The 16155-nt window shown below is 41.1% G+C and overlaps 1 protein-coding gene across 10 annotated transcripts in view; it reads left to right on the top strand.

Moving 5' to 3' along the window:
* Nucleotides 1-2149: 2149 nt before the first annotated feature.
* The window catches only part of TRPM1 (transient receptor potential cation channel subfamily M member 1), an 82784-nt gene continuing 68778 nt past the window's right edge, over nt 2150-16155 (top strand). For 4 of the 10 annotated variants that reach the window (XM_027089371.1, XM_027089370.1, XM_027089366.1 and 1 more), the window contains exons 1-4: nt 2157-3076; nt 11582-11777; nt 14330-14543; nt 15172-15296. In XM_027089371.1, coding sequence (XP_026945172.1) covers nt 2949-3076; nt 11582-11777; nt 14330-14543; nt 15172-15296 — 663 coding nt within the window. In that variant the 5' untranslated portion in view covers nt 2157-2948. Of the gene's footprint in view, nt 3077-11581; nt 11778-14329; nt 14544-15171; nt 15297-16155 lie in introns of all 10 variants that reach the window. The other 6 variants (XM_027089367.1, XM_027089364.1, XM_027089365.1 and 3 more) reach the window with 3 other exon arrangements.

Here is a 16155-nt window from a genome sequence, read left to right as displayed (position 1 = left end):
GAATGAGATCCTTGCTGGGTAGAGTCATCTTAGTAGTAGGTTTTTCCCTTTCATCACTTTAAATATGTCCTGCCACTCCCTTCTGGCTTGCAGAGTCTCTGCTGAAAGATCAGCTGTTAACCTTATGGGGATTCCCTTGTATGTTATTTCTTGCTTTTCCCTTGCTGCTTTTAATATTTTTTCTTTGTATTTAATTTTTGATAGTTTGATTAATATGTGTCTTGGCATGTTTCTCCTTGGATTTATCCTGTATGGGACTCTCTGCGCTTCCTGGACTTGACTATCTCCTTTCCCGTATTAGGGAAGTTTTCAACTATAATCTCTTCAAATATTTTCTCAGACCCTTTTTTTTTCTCTTCTTCTTCTGGGACCCCTATAATTCGAATGTTGGTGCCTTTAATGTTGTCCCAGAGGTCTCTGAGACTGTCTCAATTCTTTTCATTCTTTTTTCTTTATTCTGCTCTGCAGTAGTTATTTCCACTATTTTATCTTCCAGGTCACTTATCCGTTCTTCTGTCTCAGTTATTCTGCTATTGATTCCTTCTAGTGAATTTTTAATTTCATTTATTGTGTTGTTCATCATTGTTTGTTTGCTCTTTAGTTCTTCTAGGTCCTTGTTAAATGTTTCTTGTATTTTCTCCATTCTGTTTCCAAGATTTTGGATCATCTTTACTATCATTACTCTGAATTCTTTTTCAGGTAGGTTGCCTATTTTGTCTTCATTTGTTTGGTCTGGTGGGTTTTTACCTTGCTCCTTCATCTGCTGTGTATTTCTCTGTCTTCTCATTTTGCTTAACTTACTGTGTTTGGGGTCTCCTTTTTGCAGGCTGCAGGTTCGTAGTTCCCGTTGCTTTTGGTGTCTGCCCCCAGTGGGTAAGTTTGGTTCAGTGGTTTGTGTAGTCTTCCTGGTGGAGGGGACTGGTTCCTGTGTTCTGGTGGATGAGGCTGGATCTTGTCTTTCTGGTGGGCAGAACTGCGTCCGGTGGTGTGTTTTGGGGTGTCTGTGAACTTATTATGATTTTAGGCTGCCTCTCTGCTAACGGGTGGGGTTGTGTTCCTGTCTTGCTAGTTGCTTGGTATAGGGTGTCCATCACTGTAGCTTGCTGGTTGTTGAGTGGAGCTGGGTCTTAGCGTTGAGATGGAGATCTCTGGGAGAGCTTTCCCTGTTTGATATTACGTGGGGCTGAGAGGTGTCTGGTGGACCAATGTCCTGAACTCGGCTCTCCCACCTCAGAGGCTCAGGCCTGAGACCAGACCGGAGCACCAAGACCCTGTCAGCCACTTGGCTCAGAAGAAAAGGGAGAAAAAGAAAGAGAGAGAGAGAGAGAGAGAGAGAAAGAGAGAAAGAAAGGAAGGAAGGAAGAAAGAAAGAAAGAAAGAAAGAAAGAAAGAAAGAAAGAAAGAAGGAAAGAAAGAAGGAAAGAAAGAAAGAAAAGAAAGTTATTAAAATACAAAATAAAAAAAAATTAAGAATAAAAAAATTAAGAAGTATTTAAAAAAAGAAAGAAGAGAGCAACCAAACCAAAAAACAAATCCACCAATGATAACAAGCGCTAAAAACTATACTAAAAAAACAAAAACAAAAAACAGGACAGATGGAACCCTAGGACAAATGGTAAAAGCAAAGCTATACAGACAAAATCACACACAGAAGCATACACGTACACACTCACAAAAAGAGAAAAAGGAAAAACTACATATTTTTCTTTTAAAATAAAGAGGGCAACCAAATCAATAAACAAATCTACTAATGATAATAAGCTCTAAATACTAAACTAAAATAAACATAAAACCAAAAACAAATTAGATGCAGAAAGCAAACCCCAAGTCTATAGTTGCTCCCAAAGTCCACCGCCTCAATTTTGGGATGATTCGTTGTCTATTCAGGTATTCCAGAGATGCAGGGTACATCAAATTGATTGTGGAAATTTAATCCACTGCTCCTGAGGCTGCTGGGAGAAATTTCCCTTTCTCTTCTTTGTTCGCACAGCTCCTGGGGTTCAGCTTTGGATTTGGCCCTGCCTCTGCATGTAGGTCGTCTGAGGGCATCTTTTGGGAAGTCTGAGGTCTTCTGCCAGTGTTCAGTAGGTGTTCTATAGGAATTGTTCCACATGTAGGTATACTTTTGATGTATTTGTGGGGAGAAAGGTGATCTCCACCTCTTACTCCTCCGCCATCTTGAAGGTCCTTCTGCTGATATTATCAGTGTTGGGTGGGGATGAAGCAACAGTCTGCCGAAATCTGAACCATCCTTGCCAGGTTTGGGGTTTCTGTTGAGATGTTACCTCTACCAGGTCTGACTGCCATCGCGCAGGAAAATAGTGCAGTCATTCCTCCTAGCGTAGAATGTACTTCAGAAGAAGATGTTTAAGGGGTCAGTGGCACCTCGCTGTCTCCCCGGAGGCAGCCCTACAACAGTTGCCGCAGTCAGAGCACCACCCCGAGGTGGGGTACATCAAGCCTGCCCTCAGCTCTTGGATCCCACCTCCAATATTTTTAATTCTAAAAAAAACATTCAGTGAATCTGAGCACCAGTTAGAAAAATTACCTGTAAATTAATTAATTAATAAAAAATGACTATGGTGTGTGGGGAGCCTGAGAGTCTGGAGCAGATGGGGTTTTGAGAGCAAATCAAAGACCTGACCCTAGACTGGCCGACTTTGTCAGCTTCTCCGGTAACTCACGTCCACACCAGGCTCCGTGGAGCACTGGCTTACTCCGGGGGCATCATCGTTCTCCCTTTGCAGACTCTGACTAGCATACAAAACCCAGGTTGTAGCCCTATGGAAACCATGAATACATACTTCTGAGCCATTTCTCTTAAAAGAAACCAGAGCTAAGATCCTGAAAGACTTGTGTCCACCATTCTTGGACGTGTCTATACAGATGTTTTGGACAGACTTCCTGTTACTACTCATTTTATAAAAGCAAAAGAATGAACTCTGAGGATGGCTTGGGAATATCTTGGTCTAATTTCCACTTTTTTTCTCTTCCAGGGACAGAAATCTTGGATAGAAAAAACCTTTTGCAAACGAGAATGTATCTTTGTAATTCCCAGCACTAAAGATCCTAACAGGTAAGTTGGAAGCCATAATTAAGACATTATTCAAACTTGCACTTCTCTGCCAGTTGCCAGCAACTATTCTGGTGTTTGGGGGAGGGAGAGAAGAAGTCAAGGACAGCTAGAACTTATGCCCCATGTGAGTCATTAACCAGGGAGTCACTTGGGCTATAAGTTCCTCTGTCAAGATGCAGACAGCCTCAGGGGAGAGGCGCTGTCCTCCATTCACTCATGTGAGTTTTCACAAGCAGATGGGCCCAAACTTTCCTCTTAGACTTAGTGAGATCAAGGAGCTGAGGGCTTTAGACAGATTTCCAGGGTATCTTCTGGCCTTTTTGTTAGAGTTCCTAATGTTATAACACACTGGGAAGAGAAGGGCAAACTAAACCTGAAAGAAAGAAAAGGGAGGAAATAATAGAGAATAGAATGGGAGTTAATGAAATAGAAAATCTTAAAATGATAGAGAAAAATCAATGAAATCAAAAGCTGTTTCTTGGAAAAGAGCCACAAAATTGACAAACCTTTAGCTAGATTGATGAAGAAAGAGAGAAGACTTAATTCTAAATCTAAAATCTTAATTCTAGAATCAGAAATGAAGAGACATTACTACCAATCTTACAGAAATAGAAATGAGTATAAAGGAACACTATGACCTGTATACCAATGACAATAAATTAGATAACTTAGATGAAATGGACAAATTCCTAGAAAGACACAAACTGCCAAAATGATTCAAGAAGAAATACATAATCTGAAGAAACCTATAAGAAGTGAAGAGGCAGGATTAGTCATCAAAAATTACCTACGGGGGCTTCCCTGGTGGCACAGTGGTTGAGAGTCCGCCTGCTGATGCAGGGGACATGGGTTCGTGCCCTGGTCCGGGAGGATCCCACATGCTGCGGAGCAGCTGGGCCCGTGAGCCATGGCCGCTGGGCCTGCACGTCCGGAGCCTGTGCTCCGCAATGGGAGAGGCCACAACAGTGAGAGGCCCACGTACCACAAAAAAAAAAAAAAAAATTACCTACAAAGAAAAGCTTAGGACGAGAGGACTTCACAGTTGAATTTTACCAAATATTTAAAGAAGAACTGATACCAATTCTTCCCAAGCTCTTTCAAAAAATAGAAGATGAGAGAGCACTTCCCAACTCATTTTATAGGCCAGTACTACCTTGATATTAAAACCAGACAAAGACAGCACAAGAAAGGGCAATTACAGTTTAATATCTCTTGTGAATATGGATGCAGAAATCTTGAACAAATACTATCAAACCAAATCCAAAAACATATAAAAAGAATTACACATCATAACCAACTGGGATTTATCCCAGGAATGCAAGGTTGTTTTCACAGCAGAAAATCAATTAATGTAATACATCAAATTCATAGAATAAAAAACAAAAATCACATGATCACTTCAACTGACACCAAGAAAGTGTTTGACAAAATCCAACACCTTTTTACGATTTAAAAAAAAACCAGAAAACTAGGACTAGAAGAGAACTTTCTCAACCTGATAAAGAGCTTCTGTGAAAAATCCACGGCTAACATCATACTTAGTGGTGAAAGATCAGATGCTTGCCCCTAACATCAGAGACAAGACAAGGATGTTCACTCTTACCACTTCTATTAAAATTTTACTAGAGGTTCTAACCAAGGCAATTAGGTAAGAGAAAGAAATAAAAGGCACCCGTATTGGAAAGGAAGAAATAAAACTATCTCTATCAGCAGATGACATAATCTTGTATATAGAAAATCCTAAGGAATCACTAAAAAACTATTATAACTACTAAAGAAGTTCAGCAAGTTTGCAGCATACAAAATCAATATATAAAAATCATATATATTTCTATAAGCTTGCAATGAACAATATGAAAATGAAACTAACAGAACAATTCCATACACAATAGTATCAAAAAGAATTAGACACTTAGGGATAAACTTAACAAAAGAATTACAAAATTTATATCTGAGGGGCTTCTCTGGTGGTCCAGTGGTTAGGACTCACTGCCGTGGGCCCAGGCTCAATCACTGGTTGGAGAACTAAGATCCCACAAGCTGCGTGGCACGACCAAAAAAAAAATAATAATAACAAAACTTATATCTGAAAACTATAAAACATTGTTGAAAGAAATTAATGACAATCTAAATAATTGGGAAAACATTCCATGTTCATGGATTGGAAGACTTAACATAGTTAAGATGGCAATATTCCCAAAATGACCTACAGATTCAAAGCAATCTCTATCAGAATTCCAGCTGACTTCTTTCTAGAAATTGACAAACTGATTGATATGGAATTGCAAGGGACACAGGATAGCCAAAATAATCTAATAAAAAAAGAACAAAGTAGGAGGACTCACTTTACATGATTTCAAAACTTACTACAGACCTACGCTAATCAAAGTAGTATGGTACTGGAGTAAGGGTAGACATACAGACCAATGGAATAGAACTGAGAGTCCAGAAAGAAACCCATTCATCTATAACCAACTGATATTTCAGCAAGGTTGCCTAAACCAATGGGGAAAGATTAGTCTCTTCATCAAATGGTGCTGAACACCTGGACATCAAAGGAATGGATTTAAGTCCCTACATAACACGATATAAAAAAATTAACTCAAAATCGATCAAATATCAGATGTAAGAGATAAAACTATAAAACTCTTAAACAAAAACATAGGAGTAAATCTTCATGACCTTGGATTTGGCAAATAATTCTTTGAAATGACACCAAAAGTATGAGCAGCAAAAGCAGCAAAACAAATATTCTTTCTTTCTTTCTTTCTTTTCTTTCTTTCTTTCTTTCTTTACATCTTTATTGGAGTATAATTGCTTTACAATGGTGTGTTAGTTTCTGCTTTATAACAAAGTGAATCAGTTATACATATACATATGTTCCCATATCTCTTCCCTCTTGTGTCTCCCTCCCTATCCCACCCTCCAGCGGTCACAAAGCACCAAGCTGATCTCCCTGTGCTATGTGGCTGCTTCCCACTAGCTATCTACCTTATGTTTGGTAGTGTGTATATGTCCATGCCTCTCTCTCGCTTTGTCACAGCTTACCCTTCCCCCTCCCCATATACTCAAGTCCATTCTCTAGTAGGTCTGTGTCTTTATTCCTGTCTTACCCCTAGGTTCTTCATGACATTTTTTTCCCCTTAACTTCCATATATATGTGTTAGCATATGGTATTTGTCTTTCTTTTTCTGACTTACTTCACTCTGTATGACAGACTCTAGGTCTATCCACCTCATTACAAATAGCTCAATTTCGTTTCTTTTTATGGCTGAGTAATATTCCATTGTATATATGTGCCACATCTTCTTTATCCATTCATCCGATGATGGACACTTAGGTTGTTTCCATCTCCGGGCTATTGTAAATAGAGCTGCAATGAACATTTTGGTACCTGACTCTTTTTGAATTATGGTTTTCTCAGGGTATATGCCCAGTAGTGGGATTACTGGGTCATATGGTAGTTCTATTTGTAGTTTTTTAAGGACCCTCCGTACTGTTCTCCATAGTGGCTGTATCAATTTACATTCCCACCAACAGTGCAAGAGGGTTCCCTTTGCTCCACACCCTCTCCAGCATTTATTGTTTCTAGATTTTTTGATGATGGCCATTCTGACTGGTGTGAGATGATATCTCATTGTAGTTTTGATTTGCATTTCTCTAATGATTAATGAAGTTGAGCATTCTTTCATGTGTTTGTTGGCAGTCTGTATGTATTCTTTGGAGAAATGTCTATTTAGGTCTTCTGCCCATTTTTGGATTGGGTTGTTTGTTTTTTTGTTATTGAGCTGCATGAGCTGCTTATAAATTTTGGAGATTAATCCTTTGTCAGTTGCTTCATTTGCAAATATTTTCTCCCACTGATTTGAGTCTTCTCCCTTTTCTTCTTGATGAGTCTGGCTAATGGTTTATTAATTTTGTTTATCTTCTCAAAGAACCAGCTTTTAGTTTTATTGATCTTTGCTATCATTTCCTTCGTTTCTTTTTCATTTATTTCTGATCTGATTTTTATGATTTCATTCCTTCTGCTAACTTTTGGGGAGTTTTTGTTCTTCTTTCTCTAATTGCTTTAGGTGCAAGGGTAGGTTGTTTATTCGAGATGTTTCCTGTTTCTTAAGGTAGGATTGTATTGCTATAAACTTCCCTCTTAGAACTGCTTTTGCTGCATCCCATAGATTTTGGGTTGTCGTGTCTCCATTGTCATTTGTTTCTAGATATTTTTTTATTTCCTCTTGATTTCTTCAGTGATCACTTCGTTATTAAGTAGTGTATTGTTTAGCCTCCATGTGTTTGTATTTTTTACAGATCCTTTCCTGTAATTGATATCTAGTCTCATAGCGTTGTGGTCAGAAAAGATACTTGAAACAATTTCAATTTTCTTAAATTTACCAAGGCTTGACTTGTGACCCAAGATATGATCTATCCTGGAGAATGTTCCATGAGCACTTGAGAAAAATGTGTATTCTGCTGTTTTTGGATGGAATGTCCTATAAATATCAATTAAGTCCATCTTGTTTAATGTGTCATTTAAAGCTTGTGTTTCCTTATTTATTTTCATTTTGGATCATCTGTCCATTGGTGAAAGTGGGGTGTTAAAGTCCCCTACTATGAATGTGTTACTGTCGATTTCCCCTTTTATGGCTATTAGTATTTGCCATATGTATTGAGGTGCTCCTATGTTGGGTGCATAAATATTTACAATTGTTATATCTTCTTCTTGGATTGATCCCTTGATCATTATGTAGTGTCGTTCTTTGTCTCTTCTAATATTCTTTATTTTAAAGTCTATTTTGTCTGATATGAGAATTGCTACTCCAGCTTTCTTTTGTTTTCCATTTGCATGAAATATCTTTTTCCATCCCCTTACTTTCAGTCTGTATGTGTCTCTAGGTCTGAAGTGGGTCTCTTATAGACAGCAAATATATGGGTCTTGTTTTTGTATCCATTCAGCCAATCTGTGTCTTTTGGTGGGAGCATTTAGTCCATTTACATTTAAGGTAATTATCGATATGCATGTTCCTATTCCCATTTTCTTAATTGTTTTGGGTTCGTTATTGTAGGTCTTTCCCTTCTCTTGTGTTTCTTGCCTAGAGAAGTTCCTTTAGCAGTTGCTGTAAAGCTGGTTTGGTGGTGCTGAACTCTCTCAGCTTTTGCTTGTCTGTAAAGGTTTTAATTTCTCCATCAAATCTGAATGAGATCCTTGCTGGGTAGAGTAATCTTGGTTGTAGGGTTTTCTCCTTCATCACTTTAAATATGTCCTGCCAGTCCCTTCTGGCTTGCAGAGTTTCTGCTGAAAGATCAGCTCTTAACATTATGGGGATTCCCTTGTGTGTTATTGTTGTTTTTCCCTTGATGCTTTTAATATGTTTTCTTTGTGTTTAATTTTTGAAAGTTTGATTAATATGTGTCTTGGCATATTTCTCCTTGGATTTATCCTATATGGGACTCTCTGTGCTTCCTGGACTTGATTAATTATCTCCTTTCCCATATTAGGGAAGTTTTCAACTATAATCTCTTCAAATATTTCCTCAGTCCCTTTCTTTTTCTCTTCTTCTTCTGGAACCCCTATAATTCGAATGTTGGTGTGTTTAATGTTGTCCCAGAGGTCTCTCAGACTATCCTCAGTTCTTTTCATTCTTTTTTCTTTATTCTGCTCTGCAGTAGTTATTTCCACTATTTTATCTTCCAGGTCACTTATCCGTTCTTCTGCCTCAGTTATTCTGCTATTGATCCCATCTAGAGTATTTTTAATTTCATTTATTGTGTTGTTCATCATTGTTTTGCTCTTTAGTTCTTCTAGGTCCTTGTTAAATGTTTCTTGCATTTTGTCTATTCTATTTCCACAGTTTTGGATCAGCTTTACTATCATTATTCTGAATTCTTTTTCAGGTAGACTGCCTATTTCCTCTTCACTTGTTAGGTCTGGTGGGTTTTTATCTTGCTCCTTCATCTGCTGTGTGTTTTTCTGTCTTCTCATTTTGCTTATCTTACTGTGTTTGGGGTCTCCTTTTTGCAGGCTGCAGGTTCGTAGTTCCCGTTGGTTTTGGTGTCTGTCCACAGTGGCTAAGGTTGGTTCAGTGGGTTGCGTAGGCTTCCTGGTGGAGGGGACTGGTTCCTGTGTTCTTGTGGATAAGGCTGGATCTTGTCTTTCTGGTGGGCAGGTCCACGTCTGGTGGTGTGTTTTTGGGTGTCTGTGGACTTATTATGATTTTAGGCAGCCTCTCTGCTAATGGGTGGGGTTGTGTTCCTGTCTTGCTAGTTGTTTGGCATAGGGTGTCCAGCACTGTAGCTTGCTGGTTGTTGAGTGAAGCTGGCTGCTGGTGTTGAGATGGAGATCTCTGGGAGATTTTTGCCATTTGATATTATGTGGAGCTGGGAGGTCTCTTGTGGACCAGTGTCCTGAAGTTGGCTCTCCCCTCTCAGAGGCACAGCACTGACTCCTGACTGCAGCACCAAGAGCCTTTCATCCACACAGCTCAGAATAAAAGGGAGAAAAAGTAGAAAGAAAGAATTAGTAGAAGAAGAAAGAAAGAAAGAAAGAAGGGAGGGAGGGAGGGAGGGAGGAAGGAAGGAGGGAGGGAAGGAAGGAAAAAAGAAAGAAAGAAGATAAAGTAAAATAAAGATAAAATATAATAAAGTTATTAAAATTAAAAGATAATTATTAAGAAAAAAGAAAACGGATGGTTAGAACCCTAGGACAAATGGTGGAAGCAAAGCTATAGACATACTCTCACACAGAAGCATACACATACACACTCACAAAAAGAGGAAAAGAGGAAAAAATCATAAATTTTGCTCTCAAAGTCCACCTCCTTAATTGGGGATGATTCCTTGTCTATTCCTGTATTCCACAGATGCAGGTACATCAAGTTGATTGTGGAGCTTTAATCCGCTGCTCCTGAGGCTGCTGGGAGAGATTTCCCTTTCTCTTCTTTGTTCTCACAGCTCTCAGGGCCTCAGCTTTGGATTTGGCCCCGCCTCTGCGTGTAGGTCGCTGGAGGGCGTCTGTTCTTCGCTCAGATAGGGCGGGGTTAAAGGAGCCGCTGCTTCCGGGGCTCTGGCTCACTCAGGCTGTGGGGAGGGAGGGGCACGCAGTGCTCGGCGAGCCTGCGGCGGCAGAGGCCGGCTTGACGTTGCACCAGCTTGAGGCGAGTCGTCCGTTCTCCTGGGGAAGTTGTCCCTGGATCCCGGGACCCTGGCCGTGGCGGGCTGCACAGGCTCCCCGGAAGCGGGGTGTAGATAGTGACCTGTGCTCGCACACAGGCTTCTTGGTGGCGGCAGCAGCAGCCTTAGCGTCTCATGCCCGTCTCTGGGGCCCGCGGTTTCAGCCGCGGCTCGCGCCTGTCTCTGGAGCTCCTTTAAGCAGCGCTCTTAATCCCCTCTCCTCGCGCACCAGGAAACAAAGAGGGAAGAAAAAGTCTCTTGCCTCTTCGGCAGGTCCAGACTTTTCTCCGGACTCCCTCCCGGCTAGCCGTGGCGCACTAGCCCCTTCAGGCTGTGTTCACGCTGCCAACCCCAGTCCTCTCCCTGCGCTCCGACCGAAGCCCGAGCCTCAGGTTCCAGCCCCGCCGGCCCCGGTGGGTGAGCGGACAAGCCTCTCCGGCTGGTGAGTGCCGGTCGGCACCGATCCTCTGTGCGGGAATCTCCCCGCTTTGCCCTCCGCACCCCTGTGGCTGTGCTCTCCTCCGCGGCTCCGAAGCTTTCCCCTGCGCCACCCGCAGTCGCCGCCCGCGAAGGGGCTTCCTAGTGTGTGGGAACCTTTCCTCCTCCACAGCTCCCTCCCACTGGTGCAGGTCCTGTCCCTGTTCTTTTGTCTCTGTTTATTCTGTTTTCTTTTGCCCTACCCAGGTACGTGGGGGGTTTCTTGCCTTTTGGGAGGTCTGAGGTCTTCTGCCAGCGTCCAGTAGGTGTTCTGTAGGAGTTGTTCCGCGTGTAGATGTATTTCTGGTGTATCTGTGGGGAGGAGGGTGATCTCCGCGTCTTACCCTGCCGCCATCTTCCCGGAAGCCCCCGTCTTCTGAATAACTAGGCTTTAAAATGGTTAGGCCCTGGATTCTACCTCAGCCAGTTTCTGACTAAAACTGAAGTAAATATACTTTCAATGTTACTTGTGTAGAGAAATGTTTTACATTTCTCTAGCAACAGAATAATTCAATAATATTGAAAAATCATTGCAGGTCAACTCTGCATGGGGGAGCGTGATTGTCCTTTGTCACAGAATATTCAGTGATTGATGGCTATAGTCATGTTGTGAGGACACCAGAAAGACTAAAAATGTGTTCAGTAGGGAAGGGCAACCATCCAATGTGTTTAGAATAGTCTGGTATTTATACTTTTCTGGTATGGAAATAGATATGCATTGATTATCTGGAAAAGGACATCATAAGTGGCATTTCTGTCTCCAATAAAGCTGGATAAGGAAGGTGTTAGGCTGCTTCTGTTCAGGTTAACTCATCTTAAGGAGGAAAATGTTATAGAAAGACTGAGCTTTGCCTTTGTTTTCAGGTGTTGCTGTGGCCAGCTCACCAACCAGCATATCCCCCCTCTGCCGAGCGTAACAGCCAGCAAAAATGGAGAGGAGAACAAGCAGGTGGAGACTCAGCCCGAAAAATGGTCTGTTGGCAAGCACACCCAGAGCTACCCAACAGATTCCTACGGGATTCTCGAATTCCAGGGTGGCGGATACTCCAATAAAGCCATGGTAAGAGGGGCCTTGGGAAGGGATGCCACTGAGCCGCAGCTTCCATCAGAGGCCCCGCCTCCCAGACTGCAGACACCTGGGTCTTCTTTCAGGGGTGTGGCTCTATCTTCCTAGAGTTTTCAATGCAAAGACAGGAAATATATCCACACAGTCGAGTTTTTAGCCATGAGATTTGGAAACTGGGCACTATGATAGAGAACACGGAGTATCCTTTAAATCCGTACCGAGATTGTGAATTCATACATCACAGTCCAGCCCCACTCTACAAAGATACCACCCCATCTCCAGTGATGAGAGACGAATTATGTTGTTTGTTTTTTAGGGTTGTTTGGGACTTTGTTTTGTTTTTTCTCACAGTGGACATTTACCACCCCCCTTACATGGGTTAGGAGTTTCTGGAAATATTTCCCTCTGAAGTCCACACACAGCCTCTCTGGGCTTGCATTCAGCTGGCCCAAGAAGACGGAGGCCTTTCACATTTGCATGTAAACAGGGAATGCCCTCTGCCTTTCTCATGAGCCCTGCCAAGAGGGGAGGCGTCAGCACTGTGATCCCTTTCAGCTCATTCTGAATAATGCTCTCACGTGCCCAGTGAGACCATTTTTGCAATTTCATTCTATTTCACCGGCCCAACATCATTGTTCAAATAAAATTCAGTTGTGTTCCAAAGACCACAACGTAAGGTCTTCTGGAAGGGCACCCTGCCTACTGGCCTGGACACAAAGAGGCTGTTCACAGGGGCCAAGGCATCTGCTCATTAACCTCTTCTTCACCTTGAGGGGAAGGTCCAGCCCCGAGGTTGGCTGTTGATCCCCATTCCCAGCACCCACTCCCTCCTCATCGTCCTGGCCAACCTCTGGATCCACATTCTAGCTGAGCCAGCTATGGAATTTTTAAAAAAATTTTTTATTGGAGTATAGTTGATTTACACTATTGCGTTAGTTTCTGCTGTACAGAAAAGTGAATCAGTTATACACAGACATACATCCACTCTTTTTAAGATTCTTTTCCCATATAGTCATTACAGAGTGTTGAGTAGAGTTCCCTGTGCTATACAGTAGGTCCTTATTATCAATAGTTATCTATTTTTTATATAGTAGTGTGTGTATGTAAATCCCAATCTTCCAATTTATCCCTCCCCCGCCTTTCCCCCCGGTAGCCATAAGTTTGTTTTATACGCCTGTGACTCTATTTCTGTAAATAAGTTCATTTGTACCATTTTTTTTAGATTCCACATATAAGTGATGTCATATGATATTTGTCTTTCTCTGTCTGACTTATTTCACGCAGTATGACAATCTCTAGGTCCATCCATGTTGCTGCAAATGGCATTTTTTCATTCTTTTTTATGGCTGAGTAATATTCCATGTATGTATATGCATGTGTGTGTGTGTGTGTGTGTGTACCACATCTTCTTTATCCATTCATCTGTTCACAGCAGACAGGTTGTTTCCATGTCTTGGCTACTGTAAATAGTGCTACAATGAACTTTGGGGTGCATGTATCTTTCCAGCTTTGGAATTGATGCCTTCAAGATTAGGGTTGCCATTGGATAAAGTGAACAATATTCTATTTTGGAACATGTTTGCTTTTGATTGCATCTAAAGTGTATATAATTTCAGGTAATTCTGAACTGTGATTTACCTGTGATTTACATAGCCCAACAATGACTAATTGTTAAGAAGTTTTACCTAAAAGTACATAAATTCATAAGTTGCTCTAAATTTTGTGTAAACCTGGCAGGTATATTTCCTAGAAGTTTCAAAAGAGCAAAAAGTATCCAGAGATAAAATCAAACAGGAGTAATTTCTGTGTTCCTAAGAATGCTAGACACATTGAAGAAGTATTTCAAATTTTGTTTAGAACTATAAATGGTCTTTGCTTTCAAATTTTAAAATGTTTCCTTTAAACTCCAGTTTTATTTTCTACAAATATGTTTCTACAAATTTCCTACGAATTTGTTAATTTGGAGACATTTGCGCATATATGCATGTGTGTGACTGCACATAATTTTTGATGAACTCATTAAATAACTAAAATAAGTCTTTGCTAATATTACTGTATTTCATTATTGGAAATTTTCAGGATTCCTTTTACTCTCAGTATTAACTATTGTCATTATAGAAGTTCTGATACGATGAAAATTAGCTGGGAACTTTGATAAAATAAATCATCCTAAGGCAATGAAAAAAAAAAGATTAAGGTTGCTAGGTAAAATATAAGACCCCCAGATATATTTGAATTTCAGTTAAATAACGGATGAATTTTTAGTATAAATGCATCCCAAATATTGCAGGAGCCATAATTATACTAAAACATTGTGCATATAAAATTCAAGTTTACCTGTGCATTCTCTATTTTTATTTGCTATATCTGGGAACCCTCCAGAGTTCCCTTCCATCATTTGGCCACAGACTCACACAGAGGGCCCCAGAACCCCATGGGAGAGAAAGCCAGGTGGCTGTTGCTTGGACAGGAACAGTAGCCTTGTTCCGCGTGACACAAGAGTCAAATCGAAGAACGAGTGTTGAGGATCACACCCTCTTTTGCAGTATATCCGGGTCTCCTATGACACGAAGCCAGACTCACTGCTTCATCTCATGGTGAGAGACTGGCAGCTGGAACTCCCCAAGCTCTTAATATCCGTGCACGGAGGCCTCCAGAACTTTGAGATGCAGCCCAAGCTGAAGCAGGTCTTTGGGAAAGGTCTGATCAAGGCTGCTGTGACCACTGGGGCCTGGATCTTCACTGGGGGCATCAGCACAGGTAAGTGCAGGCTGTATCCCTTGCTGCAAATGTACAAACCCAGAGCTCATCGTGGTTCCCAAAGAGCTTTTGGATAATTATCATTAAAAACCAGAAGATACTGCATTCTGATAATATTTATGGCAGAATGAAATCTTTATTCGGTAGCTCGTTTTTATTTCAGTATGATCATGATAATGGTCAACATTTCTGGCACCTACTATGTGTCATTCCTTGAAGTGAGCCCTGTACAAGCCTCATTTTCACTGAGGCCCCTGACAATCCTTTCCCGATCACATGAGGGAGGTCACCAAGGCCCAGAGAGGTTGAGGAACATGGCAGGCCATCTGACTCTCAACTTTAGCTGAACGCAGCCAAGGCCTGCCAGAGAGACCCCTCATACTTCCATCCTTAGGTCTTGGAAACTTGTAAAGACAATTCCTGCACAGTTGCTTTGGTTTTGGTTTTGGTTTTCCCTTTTCTAGGAGCTAATGCAGGATGACTAGCTATTATGAGCTCAGACTTTCAGTGTCTTAACCCTGTTCTGTAGGAAATGTGGAGTGGTTCAGAGCTGGGGTCCCTGAAGTTCATGAATAGTGGTTTGATGGGAGGTAAGGGGCCTACAGATATGACTTATGGCCTCTCACAGGTGTCATCAGCCACGTGGGGGATGCCTTGAAAGACCACTCCTCCAAGTCCAGAGGCCGGGTTTGTGCTATAGGAATTGCTCCCTGGGGCATCGTGGAGAATAAAGAAGATCTGGTTGGAAGGGATGTAAGTATTTTCTCCCCGGAAATGGGCAATTTTCAAAAATCAAAGTCTTTGTTTTAACTAGATTTCACCTGCAGGTGTAGGAGATAATAAAGCAAGGTCCCATATAGCCTTTATCTTTTCCCCAAAAGTAAAAACTTGCAAAACTATGATACAAGATCAAAACCAGGATAATTGATGTCAGTCTAGTCAAGATGCAGAACATCTACTAGGAGCCCTCATGTTGCCCTTTTCATTCATTCGTTTTTTTATTGAAGTATAGTTGATTTACAATGTTGTGTTAATTTCTGCTGTTGCATATATATATGCGTATATATATGTATATATACGCATATATATACACACATATACATTGTATACGTGTGTGTATATATATATACACACACACACATTGTTTTTTTTCATATTCTTTTCCATTATGGTTTATCATAGGACACTGAATATACTTCCCTGTGCTATACCGTAAGACCTTGTTGTTTCATGTTGCCCTTCAATATCCATACCCGATTCCCTCCTGCTTCCACTCCTGCCTTAACCCCGGGAGCCACTCATCTGCCCTTCATCCTACAGTTGTATCATTTCAAGAATGTTATGTAAATGGGATCGTACAGTATGTAACCTTTGAGGGCTGGCTTTTTACTTGCCACTTAATTCTCTGGAAATCCATCCAAATGGTTGCATGTATCAACAGTTTACTCCTTTTTATTGTTGAGTGGGGTCCCACCGTATGGATGTACCATTTATCTGTTGAAGCCTATCTGGGTTGTTTCCAGTTTGGCTACTGCAAATGAAGCTGCCATAAACTTTTGTGTACAGGATTTTGTATTAATGTAAGTTTTCCTCTCTCTGCAGTAAGTGCCCG

This window comes from Aethalodelphis obliquidens, unplaced genomic scaffold, assembly GCF_003676395.1.
Source record: "Aethalodelphis obliquidens isolate GAN/ISIS:26980383/991018 unplaced genomic scaffold, ASM367639v1 scaffold65, whole genome shotgun sequence".
Classification (NCBI taxonomy): Eukaryota; Metazoa; Chordata; class Mammalia; order Artiodactyla; family Delphinidae; genus Aethalodelphis; species Aethalodelphis obliquidens.
This window is presented reverse-complemented; position numbering and strand designations above follow the sequence as displayed.